The sequence below is a fragment of the Mus musculus genome, chromosome 14, assembly GCF_000001635.26.
Source record: "Mus musculus strain C57BL/6J chromosome 14, GRCm38.p6 C57BL/6J".
In the NCBI taxonomy this organism is placed as follows: domain Eukaryota; kingdom Metazoa; phylum Chordata; class Mammalia; order Rodentia; family Muridae; genus Mus; species Mus musculus.
Window position 1 is genome coordinate 59,539,522 of NC_000080.6, and position 21,844 is coordinate 59,561,365.

A 21,844-nucleotide genomic window follows, 5' to 3' on the forward strand; every position below is an offset into this window, starting at 1 on the left:
AATAAATGATACTTGACCCTCCTGGTAAATGCCACATTAGTATTCCCTAGAGGCCAAGAGGATAGGGATGCAGTGAGGCAAAGCTTCATCCAGGTTCTGCCACTACACTTTAGCAGCTCAATTCTTTTTCTCTTCAAAGAAGGCTTCATGGGGCACAATGGGTAAGAGCACTTGCTGCATTTCCAGGGCACCCAGGGACACATTCCAGCACCCATATGCGGTGGCTCACTACAGTCTGTAATTCTAGCTCCAGGGGGTTTGATGCCTCTGCCTCCAAAGGTACCTGCAATCATGTGCACATGCCCATATGCAGGCAGACATGCTTACACATAATTATAAACAAAAATAAATCTTAAAAAGAGAAAGAAAGACTTATCCCCCCCCCCCCCCCCCCGTACAGATGACTAATATGACTGGAGACTGGAGTGGAAGGCTGAATGCAAACTAGAACAGAAATGCTGGCTTCTGCTTTCTCCTCTCTGAACCCAAGGGAATGCCCAGCTCCCTGGACTTGTCTGTTACTGCTTGCTAAATGCTGTCTTCTTTCTGACATCTTTCTCCGCTGTCTGAGTAACACAATTTTTTTTATTACTCCCAGAAACTTTATACAATAGGTTTAAATATATGCATATATAGAGTAAAAGTTCATTTGTAATCCCATACTCACAACTACTGTGGCTATATCTTTGGGATTATCACCCAGCTTGATTCACATTATACTAACAATTTATATCCTAGTTTTGACACATTGAGCTGTTTTATGTGTAATTCAGGGCAGTAGTCTTATAGGCATCCTACTTCATCGCTGGCTATTTCTCTAGTATGAATGGCCCTGAGCTATGAACAACTAACTCCACTTCTTACTGTTAGCTATGTTAGGCTCACACTATGCACCTGGCCGGCTTTTGCTGGCCTTTGGTTGTTTCCTCTTAATTGATGTCTAGAGTGTACTTAAGAGCTCAGTGAACTCCAGGAATGTTTGGTCTTAAAATGTATATTCATGAACAGAATTCCTGTCTGTTAGAGGAGAAGACAGGAGCTTGTAAGGCAATGGTTGCTTTGGCAAGTTAAAACCTTAGTGTTTCTGCTACCAGGTAGTTATTGCCCAAATATTCACGTACAAGTTTCATTTATTCCCACTTGAAATCCTAACAGAATTTTTCCTGCAACTTGACAAGCTGATTCAAAAATTTGCTTGGTAAAGAAGACATAAGGCCACCTGTGGCCGTTTTGAAGAACAATGTCTGCTGTACTAGATAATAAGACTGAGATTTGGCCAAGTCTCAGACATAGTGAAGAAATCAGCAAATGTTAAGAAGGTTTTAAAGTTTGAAACTTGTCTCTGTCTGGACTCATGTTTTGCAATAACAGCCTTAGAGCCTGTGGTAAAGAGGCAGACACACGTTCAGGAGAGTGATCACCTCAGGAGAGAAGAGGAGTCGTGCCAAGGGGAGGGGCAATGGCTGCTGACCTTGTTCGAGTCTGCAGTAGCACGTGGCATCCTAGTCCCTACATTCTTCTTTGTGTTAGAGCTGTCACATAAAAAGAGAGTTGGCAGAAGAAACAAAAATTTGAGTGTAGTTCGAGAACACCTAGCATCAGAGAATAGAGACCGGCCTCAGACCCTCCTGAGGAGTGACTGTCCAGAAACCTGTGTGCCCTGCCACTCCGCCTGAAAGTGTGTAGCCTGTCACACGAAGTGAGATCTAGTGACATCTAATCCTGTACAGAAATACATGATTATAAAAAGATTTAGTTCATGGCAAACTAGAAATAGCCTGCTTCTGTCCTCAGACAATCCGAATTTGGTTCCCCTAATCACTGGACAGAGTAGGAACATTTAAAAATAGCTAACCACTTGTTTATTCGTATGTTGTAAATTGGGCCTTCCCTGCACCCTGGCACTTGATTGTTTATTTCCAAAAAATAATATTTTCCTATTTAGAAAATCAAGAGTCCTAAACTTTTTTAATTCTTTATGAATAGTTGCTTGCCCTTCAAAGGAGCCTCTGTAAAGATGCAGAACCCGTGGGCCATGCTCCTGGAAATCCCTTCCAGGCTAGTAATGCCACTCCCATTACCTCCCTGAATTCTGGGACTCTGTGAGACTCCATTTCAGGCAGTCCGTGGCCCTAGAAAGTACAGCTGCAACATGGGAAATCCTGGGTGAAAGTCAGACAGTTGTGTGAAACCTCCAAGACGTATCAGAGTACCGAGGCAAGGGCTATGCTGGCACTCCACCCCTCTGTGGTAGTTCAGGACTCCATGCCCCTCCTCTCCTGAAGTTAAGCAGTTGGAAAATCCTATTTCATAGCTGAGAAAGCCATTTCTGTGGGAAATTCAAGGACAAATTTATTAGCGTGTGCTCTACAAGTGACTCTCATCTCCTAGTTGTGGACTTTAGTGTGATGTCAGGTATTTGGGAAAACAACTGTGTGATATTGGTGATGTTAAGGACTATGATAATATTAGCGTAGTAAGTCATTACTGTGTTCTAGTGAGTGCTAAATGGATACACGCAGGAACTGCATCCTTTATCCTTCTCAAAACTCAGTCATGTCTGACAGTAAGTGTGTGTGAAGAGCTAAGGCATGCCGCAGCATGGTAAGTCATGAGAGCACTGCTGAGTTACATGACACCATCGTCATGACATGACTGTAGGAGGTCGGTGGTGGGAAGCACAGTAGGTGTGACTGTTGTCAGTCTTCTTTGGGATGACAGAAGTGTCTTAAAGTTGGCTGTGATGGCACAATTCTGTAAGCATACTAGAAATCATTGATATATATATATATATGGTCAGTCAGGTGGACTAGTATGTGAATCATGTCTCAATGTGACTGGTTCTAAAACTTTAAAACCTTAATGACATACAAGTCATCAGAAAACTAGGCATCCATTCCACAGAATTTCAAGGCTTGATTTGTACAAGTCTATTAGCATATTCCATATCCTAAGGAGGCTCCTAGAAACATCCAAGGACAGTATGAAGAATGTTTTTTTTAAAAACTTGAGAAGAGAGATCAGAGGTATTTCTGTCCTTCGCTTTGGTCTGCTATTTACTTTTGAAACTGTTTTACAGTGAGAAATGTTTTGAGCATACCTGTCCCTCTCCTTGCTCTTGCTTATGGCTAAGAGCAAACAATTTAAACTCAAGGCATGATATGCCTGCATGTGGCATGGCACAGGCAGCAACAGCGTGTAGCTGACTGGGCTCCTGCACTCTAAGGCTTACCTAGAGAGCACGGCAAGCAGTCTTTCCCTCAGACCTGTAATGATGAGAGGAAATAGCATATATAAACTAGCTAGCCAGTACCCAGAGAGTCTGGCCTAACTGTTGCTCAAGACCAGTTCTTAATATACAAAGAATCTGTGTAAAGGTCTATAGTGGCCTATAGTGTCAGCTCCTTCAGAAGCTGGCAAGGATCATTAGTTCAAGACCTGCCTAGGCTATGAAGGGGGAGTCCCAAAAAGCAAAAGAGAGCTGGGCTCTGACTCTGTGGTTGAGTGCTTAACTGTAGTGTGTGAGGCCCTAGGATTAACCTCTGATGAGAGGGGTAAGGGGAGAGGGAGACAGAGACAGAGAGAGAAAGAGAGGAGGGGGACAGAATACAGATCGTGTAGAAAAACTTCAAGCTCATTTTTCTTTAAGGTGGAGGGCTGCATGAGCATTATTTGCAGTCATTATGTCTGAGTGGAGGAGTTTAGAGGATTGATTTTGTATTTATTGTGGTGCACAAGTGCCCCACCCTCATAAGAGTTCAATGTACGTGTTTTTTCACAGATCATTTCCCCGCTTTCTCACCTGTGTCACATGCCAGAGTAATCAGAGCAGTGTTGCATGTGGCTCTGGGAGCCTCGACTTCCAGCCTGCTGACTGGCCTCTGTCATGCTCACTATCTGGTCAGCCATGGCATGGCACCTCCCTTGTAGAGCCTGGCTATTCATTCTTTAACAGAGGCAAGCTAGCTGTCTCTGAGATTGCCAGTTGGTGGTCATGGGTGTGTGTGTGTGTGTGTGTGTGTGTGTGTGTGTGTGTGTGTGTGTGTGTAAGAATAGTTACTTTATTTACACTTCTATGGTATAAAGTCCATGGACTTGTATATGGGCAACTCCATGTCACATGTGCAAAGTATTCTAGTAGACAGCAAAGCTGGAGCAAGCCCTGTGTGCCTCACCAGCTCAACTCCTTTTTGCTAAAAAGAATTTAGATGAAGTCAGTGAAGATGTATGCAAGATTTAATTTTCATCTTAAAAAAGTGTTCATATTTAAAATGGAAAACAAAATATTTTGTTTCCTGGATTAAAAATATTTGAATGTAGCTACTGCCTTTTTTCTGTGCTTGCAAACTCCATATATTTCTGAGCCCTGTTAAACTGAGGGACACGGGCATTAAGACAGCAGTTCAAAAGGCTACAGGCTGTTTTCATGTGTTTACCATAGCATATTCTGTACACATCAGTCAGCAGTGAGCGTCCACCATGAAGTCTCCTTCCACCCAGCCAGTAAGTCCTCAGACTGTCAGGGTCAGTGTGAAAGTCTAATGAACAACTGCCTTACAGAGGACTCGGAGCCATGAACAACAACAAAAGAAAACCCAAGGGAAATGTTCAAGCTTGCAAACAGCCTCAACATTTCGCTAGGTTTCAGTACAGGGTGTGGGCTTTGGAGTTCATCCAGCATGCCTGCCTGAAAACTCCGCTAGGCTTCTGAAAGGAGCTTGGTTTGCCTAATGTACCTAGTCTTTCTTCTGAGTTGTTTATGTACTTACCACAAAAAGCCAGGCAATTTGCAATTAGAACTTTCGCAGCTCTCTTGGAAACAAACACCAACCAGAAAAGGCAATTGCTACCATATTCACAGGTATCCTGTGAGCAGCAAGCATTTGTGTAACAGTGTAAACAAGCCTGGGGTACCTTTTTTGTAAGTAACTATTTTAGTTTATTGTAACAAAAGCCATGTCTATAAAACTTCACACATTGACCATTTTAAGAGCGGAGCTCTGTGTTCAGTGTTGTCACCCAGGGATTATGTCAGTACATCCCTGCACCCCAGAAGGAAACCCTCTGCCTAAGCAGTCTCTTTCCAGTCCCTTCCCATGAGCACCTGGCAGCCACCATCTGCTTTTCACTCTAGGGATCTACTTGTTTATATAAACGCAGTCAAATCCATGGTGTAGCTGGGTCAGCACCTTGCTCCTTGTAATGGCCATGGCAGACTTTATGTCATGGACATCCGTTGGTCAGTTAGTGGGTATTTGGGCTGTTAACACTGCTGGTCACTGCTCCTGCTGTGGACACCTGTTTATTTGAACAAACCTTTGCCCTATGTTGTGGCAGGATTTTTTGTCACTCACTACTTTACCTACCAAGGAGATGCCAGCCTTTTCTACAGCCACTGCACTGCTGTGTGTTCCATCTTGGCGTGTCTCCTTGTGCTCAGCGCACTTACTTTCTGTTTTACATTTTATGATCTGCATTGCCCTAAGAGTAATGTGTGTGAGTGTGTAGGTTAGTGGTCACTTTTATTCCTGTTTGAAGAAAGTACTACTCAAGTCCTTTGCATCCTGGATAATTGGGCTTTGTTGTTTAGTTATGAGAGTTCTTTATATAGTCTAGATCTGAGATCAGTCAGATCCATGACTTACAAATATTGTCTCCCACCCTTCTAACACTGCCTTTTAGAGAAACGCATTAGCCATTAGTGAAGCTCATCTGACAGCTTTTGTTACTGGTATTTTAGGCAAGGTTATGAATTTATCTTTTGTAGTTTTCACTAGATGTCTTAGTAGCTCTTCTATTTTGGCCTTTGGTTCATTTTTAATGATTTTTGTATAGGGTGTGAGGTGAGGACTCAGCTTCATTCTATTGTATATACAGTTCTAGTTGTCTCTTGGATGCTTTTTATCTAGGAATTTAATTTTATCAAATTATAAAATAATTGAAATGACCACATGGTTTTCCTGCACTCACTCACTGTGACATTAGCTTCCTAGGGCTATGTCAGGTTACCACAGAGGGCTAGAAAGAACAAAAGTGTATTCTCTCCCAGAGCAGCAAACCAGAAGGCCAAGGGAAAGGCATCAGTAGAGTTGGTTCTTTTAGAAGGCCTCAGGGAGAATCTTTCAGTTCTGTCTCTTAACTTTTGGTGATCACCAGCAGTCTTCCCTAATAGACATATCACTCCATTCCCTCACTGCATTCGACACTCCTCTGCATGCCTGTATACCTCCATATCATAGGTTCCATGTTACCTGTCTTACATTGAGGTCCTCTAACCCAGTATGACTTTATCTTTGCCTGCTGTATGTGAAAAACCCATGTTTCCATAGAAAGTGACACCCTTGGGTGCTAAGGGTTAGGATGTCAATGCGTCTGTGTGGGGAAAACAGTATATCTGGCAATTCGCTGATTGTCTGATGTGGAATTAAGTCCCAGTTGGTTATTGTATAGAACCCTGTTAATATGTAGTGTGGCTTACTTTGCTGATGTTTTCTTAAGAAGTTGACCTTTCATTCATAAGGGATATCATGCTTTGAGAGCTCTTTCATTGTTTAATCTGGCTTTGGTGTCAAGGTATTACTGGCCTCAGAATAGGCTAGGAACAATTCTTTGAAGAAATTGAGAAATACTAGTGTTCATTTTTCTTTAAATGTTAGGTAGAAATTTTCTAACAAAAGTCAGGTGGCCTGGGCTTCTCTTTATTATGGGTTAGGCAAGTATCTTTCCATGGGCTGGAGTCAGCCCGGGTGAAAGCAGACAGAGCTGAGGGTCAGCCTTGCTCTCTCACCTGCTGTGGGTGCAGCCGCCTGTGCAGCATGGAGACGGGCCTAGTACATAGCAGTGTTCCACTCTAGGCTACCTTTTCGTAATCCAAGTCTCACCAAGGTGCTTCATCTCAAGAGCCTGTTTCTGGCTTTAGTCATTCTCCATGGGAACTCCTCTGTCTCTGCTCCTTTTGCTTATTGCTTTGACTTGCTGCTTTTCCTAGTTCCGTAATGTGTGAGGTTAGCTTGCTGATTGGAGCTCTTGCCTCTGAATGTGGCTTTGCCTGCCTGAGTGCCGTTTCTTAGATTTCATTTGTGCTCCTCTCCAGCTGTTTACTAGTCACCCTGTGTTCTCCTTGTCCCAGTGGCTATTAGGAGCATGAGGTGCAGTGTAGCCAGGGGGTCAAGGCCAGACTCTTGTTATGGACCTGCTGGGTGGGCGTCTAGGGACCTTCTTTCTGGCCTCTGTGGGCCCCTGGCCTTCTAGGGGTGGAGTTATTGTGGGTAGCAGTGCTAAAGGCTGTTCCTTTGTGAGTGTTCTCAGGGGAGGCTCTGCTGCTTAGGCCCTGCTGAGGGTTCAGACTCCCCAAGGAAGACTGGTTATGGAGAAAACAGAAGCATCGAGGATTAACATATCATATTCCTATCATTTGTGAATCATTTCAGAAATGCATTGGTCAAATGTTTACCTCTGTTCTAGGTGTTTGTGGCCAGCCCCCACAAAACGCAGCCTATCGTGGAGATTCTGTTAAAAAATCAGCCCAAACTCATTGAGTTTCTGAGCAGCTTTCAGAAAGAAAGGACAGACGACGAGCAGTTTGCTGACGAGAAGAACTACCTGATTAAACAGATTCGAGACTTGAAGAAAGCAGCCCCGTGAAGATGGTCCTGCCCCGACAGCCATTTGTCTCCCTTGCCCAGTGTGTACAGTGTTGTTTTAAAGTCTCCATTCTTAGGAAGGCTTTGGAGGTCCTGTCTTTCTCAATTGATTGTTCAAGGTAGTTGAAATATAAACATTTGAGTGGAAGAAAAAAATCAACCTAGAATAATATATTCATTTTAATCAAGCCTGTGATTGCTTATGGAATCAACCATTATATTAAACATTGATCAAAAGCAGTGTAAGTTCAGAGCTGGACCCTGGGTCACCCAGGACATCAAGTCAAGGAACACAAGTGTCTCTTAAAACAGACGATGGGAGGAGACCCATCTGTTTAGACAGGCTTTTTCAGACCCTGAAGAGATGGGAGACAGCACAGCATTGTCTGCTCAGCGTGCACTTTGCTTCTCTGCCTGCTGCCTCCTAGGTGGGAACAGTGCCCGGCTCCCAGCTCCGTTTCTTCTTCATTGTAGCCCTTGTCTGACCCATGACCCATGCCCATTCCAACTTCTGAGGGCTAGTCTGGAAGCAGCTGAGGGCCGAGTGAGATCAATAGAGGTTACAGGGACAGAGACCCATGGGCTGTGACTCTCTCAGAGGAGAACTGCAAACAGGTGGCTGTAATCACCACTGTTCTGTTGGCACTTCTGCCGGGTCAATGAGTGTGAGGATATTTCACTAATAGCTGTTGCTATGGAAAGAATGCTTCCTGGTGACTGTCTTGAGAGGTGGAATCACAGTAGGTACAAACCATGGGGCTAGATGGTCATGTTATCCTTCCGTCAGTAGAGGGAAAGTGAGTCATGCATAACAAATGTCTCAGACGACCAGAGGTTCTCTCTGGTTCAGTTTGTTCTGTAATAACCTGTCATTCCATAGCCGACTATCAGTGTCTTCAATGAGAAGCTAAAAAATCTAAAATTGTTGGTTCCAAGTACTCTCTTTCATGCTAGAATAACTAAGGTGTTCATTTGTGTCCCCTTAACAGGGACAGGAAGAAAAATTATTTTTTTAAAGGCCATGGTTTGTTTTTAGACTTCATACCTCTAAAATGGACTTTTAAAGAGACATTTCCCAGGCACTGAAGCTACAATTGCTTGTCAGCTCTTCATGCCCTGAATTCCCATGGCACTGGACTGCTGTCTTCCTTGCCTTTGGGCACATATGTCCCCATCCAGAGACAGGAATGGAAGTGTGTCCTCCAGTACACACCTTGCTTCTTGACTGGGGTTCAAGTGTTTTACTTCCATGTTACCCCCCCCCCCGAGTCCTGTATTCTTCAGTTATAAAAGTCAGATTTTTTTTTATAATATTCCCTGGTAGTATAGAGCCCCTTAGACCTTGACCTTTCTAGATTTGCTTATTTGATTAAGAGATGAAAAAAACAAAACCTTTAAATGTGTTTCCATAGCATCATGGGACACAGGCAAGGCCATGTTTTAATTTAATTTCAGTTAAAAACACTTCTTTTCTCTGGGTTTGAATTGGCTCTTTGCCAGCATCCTTTTATCCTAGCTGTGTACTTTCTGGACAGAAAGCTACAGAGTCTGAGATGCAGTGACTGAGGTAGCTGGGGTGCTGCTACGAGTTTCTGAGTTAGTCACTTAGAAGGGGCACATGGGGCTCACCACCACGGTGTGTTTACACAGAGATCACTGTAAGTACTGTGAGACTTGAATGTGGAAAGGTCATAGTTAATAAGAAGCACAGTTTAAAGACCAAATAAAAAGTACCACATACTTTTGGTCTCATTCCTCTTCCTTTACTTGTGCAGTTGGGTTCTTGTTCTGAAATAGGAAAGGCCACACTGAGACCCCAGTGCACTGCAGCAGGAGGCCCTGTCTATGTCCCAGGATCAAGCACCAGCCAGCAGGCACTAAGTCCCACTGTTGCTGCCTCTTCAGTCAGGAGGCATTCCCATAAACATAGACATGGAGGTTATAAGAAGAATGCCCCAGATCTAGGGTGGGACACACCAGGTTGACACCCAGAGTGACCTGAGGCCCAGTCTGTCTTCTGTCCTGTGCATTCTCAGGGCTGTGGCCTGAGAAAGGCCATGGCGTTGGGAGCTCTGTGATGTTGTACTGAGACCCGGGAGGCTCCCAGTGGCAGGGCCTGGAGTGCGGCCAGTAGGGGATCACTGAGATCACAGTGTTCTTGGATGACGATGAGGCTCCCGGCTAAAGCCAGGCATCTGCCCAAAGCTAGGGCTGTTCTTAGAGAAAAGGCTGGGAAGCCACACACACCCCTTGTAAATGGTCCTGACGCCCTGCCTCAGACATTTCTCATCCTGAGGTGCCTCTGGGGAAAGATGTGTGAGCATCTCCAAGTCTCCATCACTAGCTGTGTTGCTGGCTGCTGTGACTCTTGCACATTAGACACAACTGCCACGACCACAGCAGCACCTAGAATGATTATAACATGAAGAGACCCACCACAGCTGTTTAGTTTGTATTCACCATGCCAAATAATGAGTTTCCTTGTGACCTCCTTGTGCATGTGTCATCAGGCACTGATTATATCCCTGACCCTCACCTTCCATCCCCACCCCCTCCTGCAGATCCCCTTCCACCTCCCTAATACTCTCCAACCTGAGCTGTTTCAGTAGGAAGAACGCTTCACTTACAGAACACACTAGTTTATAGTATTTGAGGCAGTTAGCATTTTACTTGTTTCGTTTCCTGCTTACCTGCATGTGTGGTATGAAAAACCACCATCTTCTCACTGACATCCCTTCAGGAAGATTTTGGATATTGAAATGAGAATTCACCACTGGATAAAGATCTGAAGCATTTGAGACCTTGGAAGTCTAGATTTGGTCCGACTGTGTCCTCTGATCCAGGAGTATGGTTTGGTTTTGAAGTTAGGAGAGTGTGTGTTGTGGTTGGCACAATTAAAGCGCAGCAGAGTTATGCCTGCCTATGCTAGGCCATGCAGACACAGCCTTACCTCCCATGGCGGGGAACAACATTGAGCCTCAGAAAGGGTGAGGGGGCCTGCTCCTGATCATTCAACTGGCAGTAAAGCCAAAAATGCTGAGTCTTGGAAGACAGGTTGTCCTCACAAGGGTGTGCTCCAGCCTACCTTCTAGGTAGGCCCCTCATCCCCACATGGCCTAAGAAAAGAGGAGAACTCAGATCTGGGTGTACTGGGACAACTCTCAGCTACTCACAGCCATGCAGCTAGGCCTCTCCCTGCACACATGCAACACTGTCAGCTAGTCAGGTCAGTCACAGCTCATCATCCAAAGGTTTGGGTAACCCCGTCACTACACAAAATGGGCTGACCTTTAGAGAAGTGGCATCCACAGGCTGTGTCTGCACCTACTGCCATGACTAACTAGAGGCTGAAGCAGGAAGATCACTTGAGCTCATGAACTCCAGAGCAGCCTGGGCATCATAGAAGACCGATCTGAAAAAGGGAGTGTGGGGGCAGGGCTGTAACTAAGTAGTTGGTAGTAGTGCATTCACCTAACAAGCATGAAACCATGGGTTCAACCACTGCATAAACCGGGTGTCGTGGCTTATGCCTGTAACCTTGGCATTCAGAAGGTGGAAGCAGATAGATCAAAAAGTCATCATTCTCAACTACATAACAAGTTCAAGACCAGTCTGGGAGACACCAGTCCCTGTCAAACAAACAAAACCAGCAAGAAGACAACAAAAAGACAGAGTAGCTGACCACAGACCAGGGTCTCACTATGTCCCCAGCCTGCCCCTCTTGACCCAGGACTCAGAGGAAGGGCAAAGACCTAACTGCAGACTTGTTTCTGTGAGGAAAGAAAGCCTCTGCCCTTTCTCCAGGCACAGTGTGACATTCACATGGCCATGCCCTGCCCTTCCTGGATGAATGAGACTCTGTCTTGCCTTGGGTGTGGGAGGAAAGAAAAGGGCACACCCACAGTTGGCTGGCCTGCCTCTGGCAGCTTCAGCTGTGACTTTCACCTTGACCAGAGCACTGCAGCTTTACCCAGCTGTCAGCTTGCTGCGCCCATCTGAATCCAGGTGAAACTGTGGCCAGCAGCCAGGGAATGTAGATGAGAGAGCCGGGGCAAGAAAAGAGACAGCACCTGAAATCTCCATATGGGAAAGGCTCCAACTCTAGCCAGATGCTGTCCCTCCTCTAGCAAGGCCCTGAGAAAGGGTCTCCTCTCTGGGGGCCTACCAACCTCAGAAGGCAAGTCTGCCAAGTTTGCCATAAAATGAGACGTCCTTGGGGTCCAGCTTGGAGAGGTGCTGGAGTGACTGAGGCTTCGTCTGCCCTCTAGACAGTGGGGGATGTGGGAACAAAGGAGGCAAGAGACCTAGAGCCCAGAGAAGCCTGAGTCCAGCTGAGACTGTCTCCACTTGTCCCTTGCCAGGTGGCTCACCAATCTGGGCATGCTCCTGGGTCAGGCCATTTTCATCTCTCTGACTGTAAGGAGGGGAGGGGACATTCTTGGCACCCAGGTACATTTGCTGCTCTGTCCTGAATTGAGTGGGTTTAAGTGTCTTAGTGCCACTCCTCACTGGGCACAAAGAGGTCAGTCACCTTTTGCCCTGATGGGTTTGTTTGGCTCTGGGGTCCTGTCAACACAGCCATGCTCAGAGACAATCAGCCCTTACCCTTCAGGCTGGTGCTGGACACCTCCCTCCTGCTCAGGTTGCTCAAAATCTCATTTAGAAGAAACTGCCCACATGGAAGAAAAAAGACCTGCCTTGGAAGAAACAGACAAGGATGGACAAGTTCACAAGACAGTTGGCGCCACCTCTGCATCGCCACATTTTTTGCATGTTTTCAGTGGCCTTGCTCCTCTGAGTCTTTAAGTCAGATCCTTTAGCTGGTAACTGGATCTGTCCTTGCTGAGACTGAATCCACAGGCAACCGCTTTCATCTGCCCTCTCATGACCTCAGCTTATCCGGGCTGGGAGAGACATCTCCACAGCCACCTCCCCCACACACACACACACCTGCCTGGACTGCAGGCTCTCCCTTCAGCCTCTTCCTGCCAGTTATTGAGTTTAGTAGCATGCACGTCTCCTGCTCCGCTATCCCGCAGGCTCACCCCCTAAACATTCATGACTTCGCTGTTTACTTTGGCCAAACACAGGTTGCCTGCCCCCAACCTATGAAGGATTAAACTCTGACTCATCTTAAAGCAATGTTTGCAGCCAGCTCAGGAGCACCGAATCAATAGTGATCAAGCGGAACTGAGTAGGACAGGACCCTTTCAAGTTGCAAGGGATGAAAATACAAGAAAACAATTTATAAAGACACGCATGTGTACATACATATACAGATGTGCACATACACATATACATACCTGGGAACTCTTCAGATCCAGTTTCCCACTCCGGCTGACTCCAGATACTCAAGCCTCCCATAATGGCTCTTTCCACATCCCTAAATATATGATTACACTCCTAGGCAAGATGCGTCATATGGTAAGAAGTGTGTTATTGACCTCCCATAACCATTACATGATGGCACGTGATTGAAAAGAAGTGGACAAAACTCCTCCCAGTGACTAGTTCCTTCCTCCCCTGCTGACGCTCTGACAGCCTCGCCTATGATCATGCTTACCCCTGAAAACATGGTCACATACAGAAAGAATGTTGGGGCAGGGAGCAAGGGGTGCTGTGGAGTTGAGGCAAGCTGGCTCCTGTCTTTTCCAAATGATGGGATGTAATGGTCCCAGCAACTTAAAGAGAAAAGGGTTGGTATTTTTTTGGTTTGGTTTGGTTTGGTTTGGTTTTTTGGTTTTGGTGTGTGTGTGGTGGGGGTGGGAGGGTTGATTTTGCCAGTAAAGGGAGAAGTCACAGTTAAAGGGTGCAATGGTCATGGTGGAGAAGACACATGGTATCCAGAGGCAGGAAGCCTTGAGATAGCACAACTGCCACTCAACTTACTTCCGCCAGGATCCACAGCCCAGGTAGCTGAATGCAAATCAAACCCATCAAAGGGCAATTGATTGATCAATAGGCAAATAAACAAGAGGGTAAAATGTATGATTTGTGTCTGAGGCCAGCATTGACTACATAGTGAATCCCAGGGTAACCTCAAACCCCCCCCCCCACACACACACACACAGAGAGAGAGAGAGAGAGAGAGAGAGAGAGAGAGAGAGAGAGAGAGAGAGAGAAAAGATACTGAAGACACTACTTGATACTAACTAGAATGGCTAGAACCAAACGGTTAGGTAACAAGCATTAGTGAAGATGCAGAGAAGTTGGAGCCCAGGCTGTGGGTGAGGGTGTGAAGCCACAGTAACCAGCACACTGGTCACATGGCTCAGCACTTTCACTCCCAGATGTACACTTGAGAGAAATGAAGACATCCCACACAGGAACTCACACGAGGAAATGTTTATCGAGGCATCCTGATGAAGTCTCCAAAGAGGGCAATCTATTGGTAAGTGGACAAAATTTACTGTAGCCACACAAACTTTCCAGCTGCAGACATAAATGATGCACCGACCCATTCCACACGGTGTGAGTCTGCGCTAAGTGAAAGAAGCCAGGCACAAAAGGCCACTGTTCGCCCATCTGCTGCTGCTGAAACAGAACAGATGAGCTCCAGCCATGCAAGAGGAGCAGAAAAGCATCAGCTCCTGGTTCTAGAGGCTGGGGTGTCCATCACTGAGCCAGCAGCATCTGATACGGACCTCACTGCACCAACACAGGGTAACAGAGGCCAAACAACAGCATCACGGCCACGCACAAAGGCAGAGCCCATGACCTAAGCTTTCGACTTTTTTTTTTAAATTGGAAATAGATTTTTATCATATATTATAATTATGATTTCATTCTCTAGCTCCTCCCAGCTCCTCCCCACCTTCCCATACTCCAAAATCCACATCTTCCCCCCCCCCATTCGAAAACAAACAGCTATCTAAGAAAAAAAAAGGAACAAAGAAAGAAAATAAGATAAAATAAAAACCAACCTGACTAGGACAAAACAAACAATGCACTCCTTCTGTAGTTGAATCTCAACTAGTTGGAAGAACCATTCACATCATGGCTACACACTAGATGGTGCTGTTCACATACAAAGTCCAACACAGAGAAGTCTAGAGACAGAAAGCTCCAGGCTTGAGGGAGGAATGTGAGACGGCTATGTGGAGAGACAGCTAAAGGCGGAGAGTTCTCATTGAGGTGACGGGAATTTTTGAACTAATTATGGCAGTGCTTGCACATATCCGCAAATTAACACACTAAAATTGTTGAAGTATTCATTTAAATGGGCAAACCAGCTAGTGTGTGAAATCGTAATAAAACTGTTCAAATTGTTGCCACAGACTCACTGTGCTTTGTCTGCAGAGGGACTGACACCGGGGTTGCACAGACTACACAAGCTCTACCACTGAGCTGCATCGCTGCCTTGTGACCCCTGTTATCTCTTGGGTGCTTTCTGTGTTATCTGATGCTATTCGTCGTGAATCTTCATGCTACATATTATTCCATGCACTGTACCAGACAACCCCAGCAGAGTCTGGTGTACCTCTAAGTCAACAGAGTATACAGAAGTGTTGGTGCCCACCCATGATCCTCTCCTTGTGAGCACACCTGGAATGTGAATGGTTGCTCATCTTTCTGAGGTTTGCTATTCTCTGATGCCGTCCCAGCAGCACTAGGGAAAGTTCTCTGTTCCTGCATTGTTTCCTTGCTTCTCCACCCTCTAAGTGAGTCTGATTCTCTTCTTGGCTCCTCTTTAGAAGGCCTTCCTGGGCGAGACACATTCTAGACACATCATGTTTTAGAGGTCTCTCCTCCTGACTCTCGGGCAACAGGCACATTTTAATCCTTGACCATAATCCCAAACTCTTGATTTTAAACCAATGGGCCATGCCTCCAGGTGACAGACTGTGTTAGTAACTTTCCCTCGCTGTCACTAAATGACTGAGGAAAACAACAGGAAGGAGGAAACGGTTACTGTGGCCTGCTCTGTCTGGCCCTGTGCGTTTAGGTATGTCACAGTGAGGCAGAAATGTGATGAAAGGAAATGGCTTCCCTCACAGTCACCAGGAAGCAGAGAGAGATTGTGTGGGGTCGGGGTAGGGTAAAGACGCACAATAAATCTTTCCCGGGCGCGCCTCCCTCAGTGACCTACTTCCTTCCACAGGCACTTCCTCCTACAGTTTGCACCAGCCTGTCATGACCCCATCCATGGATGAACCCATTGATGAGATATCAGCACCCCATGATCCAGTCATTTCCAGGAGAAAGTCCTACCTGCCACTGCAAGCCTGCCACCTGAGTTTTTAAGAGACACTTCCTGTCCAAACCTCAGAACCTCCCGACTTCTGATACCCACACTGCCACTCTGGCCCCAGGACACACAGACAGATGTCCTGTTTCAAAGCCCTGTTTGCCTTGGTTGCATTAGGCATCAGTGTCTCATTCGCGTTTTAATTCGTTCAGTGCAGCCCAAGTTAAAACCCTTCCCTTCTGCACCTCGCCCAGCCCAAGCCCTGCTTCTGTCCCTGGACACTTGTTTAAGTGAGTCAGCATGGAGTGTTCTCTCTTTTCGGCTGGAGGAGCCCCACAGCTCACCCTTGCTGCCCTCCCACCTCCTGAGGTCCTCTTTCCAGGCCTTCGGGGCTCTGAGATTGCCAGATGCAGCAGGTCACCTTCTGCAGTGGTTCGGGTCCTATGTGCATCAGACACACACAAATCTACCCAGCTACAGCCTTTCTTTTTTGACAGTCTTATGTATCCCAAGCTGGTCTCAGATGCTCTGTGTAGCTTAATGCAACTATAAACTTCTGACCCTCGCTTCTTGACACCTGTCGGCAGTGCTGAGGATTGAACCTAAAGCCTCATGCATGTTAGGGAAGTACTCTTATTAACTGAGCCACATCCCAACCCAGAGGCAGCCTCCTGTCACAGCGCTGTCTTCTTTTACCTCCTACAGGCCTCACCTTCCTCCATCCTACATCTCAGTAACAGCACACCTCATGCTCCACCCTCACGTGTCTTGATCGGCTGACTTTAGAATCGGTCGATCCTGGTGACTTCATCCCCACGGCTCCTGAGGACTCGAGACCTCGGAGCTCACGATGCAGCTGCCTGTCAGTGGGTTACAGGCTCTCACGGGTCTGGGGTTTGGACAGAACTGTGCCTTGCCTTTCTTTTCCTCAATTCAGAATCCTGGTGTAACCCTGCACAAATCAGTTTCTCTTCCAAAAGGCCCCTCCTTCAACTTCTGGGACATGCTGCCCCCTGCTGGCTGAAATAAACAATGCTATCTTTATTGGAGTACTGGGGGACTCTTAGTTAACAGATCTGTGTGGCTAGGCTGAAACTAAATCACTGATCAAGTGACTGCCTGTCAGGAGTCTACCGGGCCTACTCATTAGGAGCAAAATTGACAAGGTGCTTATCACGCTGCAAGATTGGGTTAAATATATCCACGGGTCAGAACCACAGTCCCATTTTAAGTCCTCAAACAAAATTCCTAAGCAGGGGTTGTAGCTTAGTACTTGCTGGCCTGCCAGAGGCCCTGAGTTCCTCCACAGCACTATAAAAACTAAAGATAGAAATAGAGTTGAAAACCCTAAACTTGCAAGTTTCTAATTCTTTGGGGCTACTCTAACAAGGGCTTCTGGGTGGCCTGATGCTTGTCAGGCGACGTCACCTTACACTTGGACTCTTGCAGGTATCTTCGCATCTAGACCGGGGTCACTCCCGTACACTGTCTCTTTCTAGCCAGTGGCCAGACCCTTCTGAAGGAACTGCCCAGTGGCCATTTACTCTGTGGGAGCTGGGAACTGGCCCTCTGGGTGTCAGAGAAGACTTGGGCTCCCAAGAGAGACATAAAGCAAGAGACTGAGTGGGTGTGAGAGGGAGCTGGGGAGTGGGGGTGGGGTAGAGTCAGCACTGGACCACAGCTGTGGGAACAAGAACTTGGCGGCAGCAGTCTCCAGACGTGAGTGAGAGGATTAGATGTCCAGGGGTAAAGGCTGTGGAGACCCAGGAGGGCTTGGCCATTAGGAGTAGGAAACGTTTCCCAAGCTATTGCTTTGTGAGTGAAGGTGCAGGTGCTGAGGAAGCCAGCCCATGTGTCCAAGGAAGGAAAGGATTGCGATACGGTGACCTTCACTTTGTTGAAAGTTGAGGAAGTGTCACAAAACAAGTTCCCCAAAGCACAGCAACTTCATACCCAGGACAACTTTCTAGGCCAGTAGGTGAAATGCATATATTTGAATGCTTGGTCATCAGGGAGTGGCCCTATCTGAGAAGGGCTAGGAGGTGTGCCCTTGTTGGAGAAACTGGAGGTCTGCTTTGAGGTTTCAAAAGTCCATGTTAGGTCCTGCCTCTGTCTCTGTCTCTATGCCTTTGTCTCTTTGTCTGTCTCCTCTCTCTCTCTCTCTCTCTCTCTCTCTCTCTCTCTCTCTCTCTCTCTCTCTCTCTCTCTCTCCTCTCTCTCTCTCTCTGCCTGTGGATCCGGATGTAACTATCGGCTACTTCTCTAGCACCATGGCCTGTTGCCATCTGAAACTGTAAGCCAGCCCCAACGAAGTGTTTTCCTTTATAAGAGCTGCCCTGGTAATGGTGTCTCTTCACAGTAATGTAACAGTGACTAAAGCAAGTGTGAAAACAGGAAAGCTAAAATTTGGGGCCATCAATGTTTCTCACATAGGAAACAGTTCTACATGAGAAGAAAGGTGACACCAGAGAGAGGTTGGACAAAAGTCATGACTTCCGGGAAGATCAGGAATTTAGAGCAGTAGGTTTAGGTGTTATCCTGTCAATTATTATCAAACAATGATTAAACCAGTTATTCTGAGGCTCCATCTCCTTGTCTAAGTTGGAACTTACCCTGACTTTGGTGAAATTAAAGCCCTGGTGTGGCAAATCCTTTACAGTCACTGCAGACCTCAGCATCACAGGGAGCCTCCAAAATGAGTGGGAGGCTGTCGTGGGATGCTAGCACACAATGGCTAACTTCAAATGCTGATGGGTAATCATGTGGTGGAGAATGAGACAAAGAGGTCTGTGTCCCTGCTGAAGGACCAATGACACAGAGGAGGGAATGGCTGGGGTGAGGCTATTTCACAAAAATAACAGTTTGGTAAAGACATCTGTTTTAAGAGAGGTGTGAATTCTTCCTTATCATGGCCTCAGAGCCCAGTCTGAGTGACCGGCCACACCTAGAGAAGACCCAGAAAGATGGCTGCACAGATGGGTTGGGGGGATCTGTTGAGGTTTGGTCTGTTGCTATGTATTGCAGTACCAAATTCTATATCCCAAAGTCTGGTCACTCCAAGACAGTGAATTCTCACATATGCAGCTTTTGTTGTGCAAACCTTGCTCCTTAACTTAAAACTAAAATAAGATGCCACCAGCCTACCTGGGCAGATGAAAGGTAAGCAGGATTTCAGTTCCTGGACTCTGGGTCTGAGGAGATACCACTAAGGGAAAGAAGGAAGAAGGTGCCATGGGGTAGGTAGATTGTGAGCACATGGCCTTGAGGGCTGGCCTATTAGAGAAAGAGAAGCCCAAGAACATGACAATTAATGTCTTGGGGTTATCGACAGGAAAGTAGACAAAATAGCATCGAGGGCTGATATCTGCCCAGCTCTAGTGCTTTAAGGCTTATTATATAAATATAAAGGTTTCACATCTTCTATTTGGGAAATAAATCATCTAAAGTGGGGTAGAAACCCCCACATAATATTTTCCACAATAGGGATCCATTCACTGCCTTTTGAACAAGGGCCATCCACCAAGCACACCACTCAGTATAAGGGTGCTGCTGTTCTTGAAGTTTCCGGTTGATGCAAGGACATCTAGGTGGGTGTGGCTACACTCCAGGAAATGCCCAGGATGAGCCCCAGTAGTGGAAATGATTACACCCAAAACACCTCTAGTCCCCTGCAGATAACTAACCCACAACTAGCTGATGTCAGTGGTCCACTTGAATGCAATGTGCCAGTGCCATCAAAACTTTACTCTGCTAACTAATAAAACATGCCTGACTTTAGAAAATCCTTGGCTCAGTTGGTAAAGATCAGAACCCATGTAAAGATACCAGGCATAAGGGTGCATGCCGATAGTCTCAGCACTGGCATGGCAGACACAGAGGGATCCCTAAGGCTAGCCAGCCTAGCCTAATTTATGAGCTTCAGCCAATTAGAGACCCTGTCTCAAGGGAGGTGGTTGTGAGACACTATTCCTAGGGAGATATGCATAACATTTCCTCACTCCAGAACTGACAACAAAAGACAGACACCGCCAACTTGGTGAATCAACACATTTATTAGGTTGCTTACAGGAATATGGGGGAAGCATTGCTTATAGGAGCAGAAGTGACTCAAAGACATCTGCCTCACTCACCAATGCCCACCCCAGCATGGGTGATGGCTAATGAAAGCTGGAAGCCTGGAGTACACTGTACAACCTCGGGTAGCTCGACAGGGTGGAGAAAATGCCTTGTAGGTAGCTCTAAGTCTCTTCCAAGCATCTGAACCAGTCGACACCTCTCTGGGCAGCTCAGCTGATCACTGCTTCTTTTAGTGTTCTTGCTACTCCACACCAAACCTGATTCACAAAAACCCCTCTCAACATCATATGATGGAAATCATTATCCTCAAATGTTAAGGAATTCTAGAAGAGCTCTAGAGCCGTGGTTACACAGCATGAGATGATCTTTGGATCTAACTTTTTTTTTTTTTGAGTTAAATACTTAAAAGTTTTTTTTATGTCAGTGGCTTTCAAAGTCAGCTCTGAAAGCACTAAATTATATATAATTAAGATTCCACATGGTAACACGTGCTGATATTCACAGTCGGTCTTGCATTTGCTGCAGCTGTATCCTGGGATGGGCGTGGGATCAGCCCCAGAACTTCAGGCAGTCCCCATGACACAGCCTCAAATACCAGCAGTGGCAAGCACTAAAACACTACGGTCCAGGTTGGTTTCCTTGTGTTATAAAAGCAAAGAGAAATCAGCATTGAGGCTGGAGGACCCCAACAAAGGGCTCCATTCAGAGGGCAGTTTGCATGACAGAGCTCTGCACAGACGTGTTGGAGGGAACTCATACTGGCCTCCTTCGAAAATCAAGACTGCTTTCAGTTCAGTCTGCAATAAGCAAATCACACTTTCCCAACTCCATTTAGTTCATCAAGATTTCTGGGTTTTTTTTTTTTCTCTCTCTCTCTTTTTCAATTAGACTCCATTACTTATCAAGCTGGGCACTCACCATAGGGGCCCAGCACTTGGGTGCTTGAATTTCAGTAAATGTCATGATACCTGCAGCAGATAGAGTTCCAGGAGTGATGGGGCAGAAGAGAGCCACCATGCAGTGTCCCCTTTATGGTCTTCCTGACTCAAGCCAGGACTACACCTGCTTCAACAGTAGCCAGGCGCTCAACAAGGGATCTGCTGGGCCATGGAAAAACCAGAAAACTGCAAACCCCTGGTCCATTCCACCTCCCCTGTCACCAGCCCTGAGTCACCCAGACCCCAGGTTCGACCAGGTGCATTGTCTTTTCCTCTTGTAAAACAATTCGCTCAACTCAGTGCATGTGGTCGCTACTGCTGGTACCAAGAATCTCTTGATAAATCCTTCCCCTGCCTCTGTGTCCGTCCGTCCTTCCATCCGTTCATCCGTCCTTCCTTCCTTCCAGTGGGTTCTGGGGATTGAGCTCAGGTTGTCAGGCTTGGTGGCAAGTGCCTTTATCCAGTCACTCACCTCCAGTACCAGGGAGCCTAAGAGCCAGTGTTTCATGGAACGGGCCCCAAAGTGTGTCAAAAACAAGCGGTTGTGGCTGATCCTAAAGTAGAACCATTCAGGGCATAAAGAAGAAACCTTATGAGTGAATAACACATTTTTAAGCTCGGTAAACCGAGGGAGGAAAACACAGAAAGGCCACCATCAAAAAAACCAAAAGTTTCAATAGTAATCCCACACAACACAGAAACCCTGCCTACTTGGCTGATGGGCGTGGGATGCTTAGGGGGCTGCTCTGCATGCTCCTGGTGAGCCTTCTAAGACGGTCCTCATCTCAGGACACAGCGGAGACAGTGTTTTTTGTCCAGCACACACTGATCTCTCCGGCAACAGAGGAGGCCTCTGGCCTGGGACCTTGCAGACTGAGTCAACACTCGGCTTCTGCAAACCCAGATGGGCTCTGGGCACAGCTCTCCAGTCCCTGCAGTGCCAGCCAGTCATCCTCTGTCCCCATTCACAGAGGCCATCACTTTCACTCAGCTCCTCC

The 21,844-nt window shown here is 46.5% G+C and overlaps 2 protein-coding genes across 10 annotated transcripts in view; one reads left to right on the forward strand and one right to left on the reverse strand.

Annotated features, from left to right (window-relative positions):
• The window catches only part of Cab39l (calcium binding protein 39-like), a 107,971-nt gene extending 98,588 nt beyond the window's left edge, over positions 1 to 9,383 (forward strand). For all 5 annotated transcript variants that reach the window (XM_017316177.2, NM_001360592.1, NM_001360591.1 and 2 more), the window contains one exon: positions 7,465 to 9,383. In XM_017316177.2, the coding sequence (XP_017171666.1) occupies positions 7,465 to 7,644 (180 nt within the window). In that variant the 3' untranslated portion in view covers positions 7,645 to 9,383. The remainder of the gene's footprint in view (positions 1 to 7,464) is intronic.
• Positions 9,384 to 19,864: 10,481 nt separating this feature from the next.
• Cdadc1 (cytidine and dCMP deaminase domain containing 1) overlaps positions 19,865 to 21,844 on the reverse strand; it is a 38,600-nt gene continuing 36,620 nt past the window's right edge. For 2 of the 5 annotated variants that reach the window (NR_153387.1, NM_001168535.1), the window contains exon 11: positions 19,867 to 21,400. Coding sequence is in view for 3 of the 5 variants with exons in the window: in NM_001168535.1 (NP_001162007.1) it covers positions 21,375 to 21,400 (26 nt within the window). In the remaining 2 variants the exon portion in view is untranslated. Of the gene's footprint in view, positions 21,436 to 21,844 lie in introns of all 5 variants that reach the window. The other 3 variants (XM_017316206.2, NM_001168538.1, NM_001168537.1) reach the window with 3 other exon arrangements.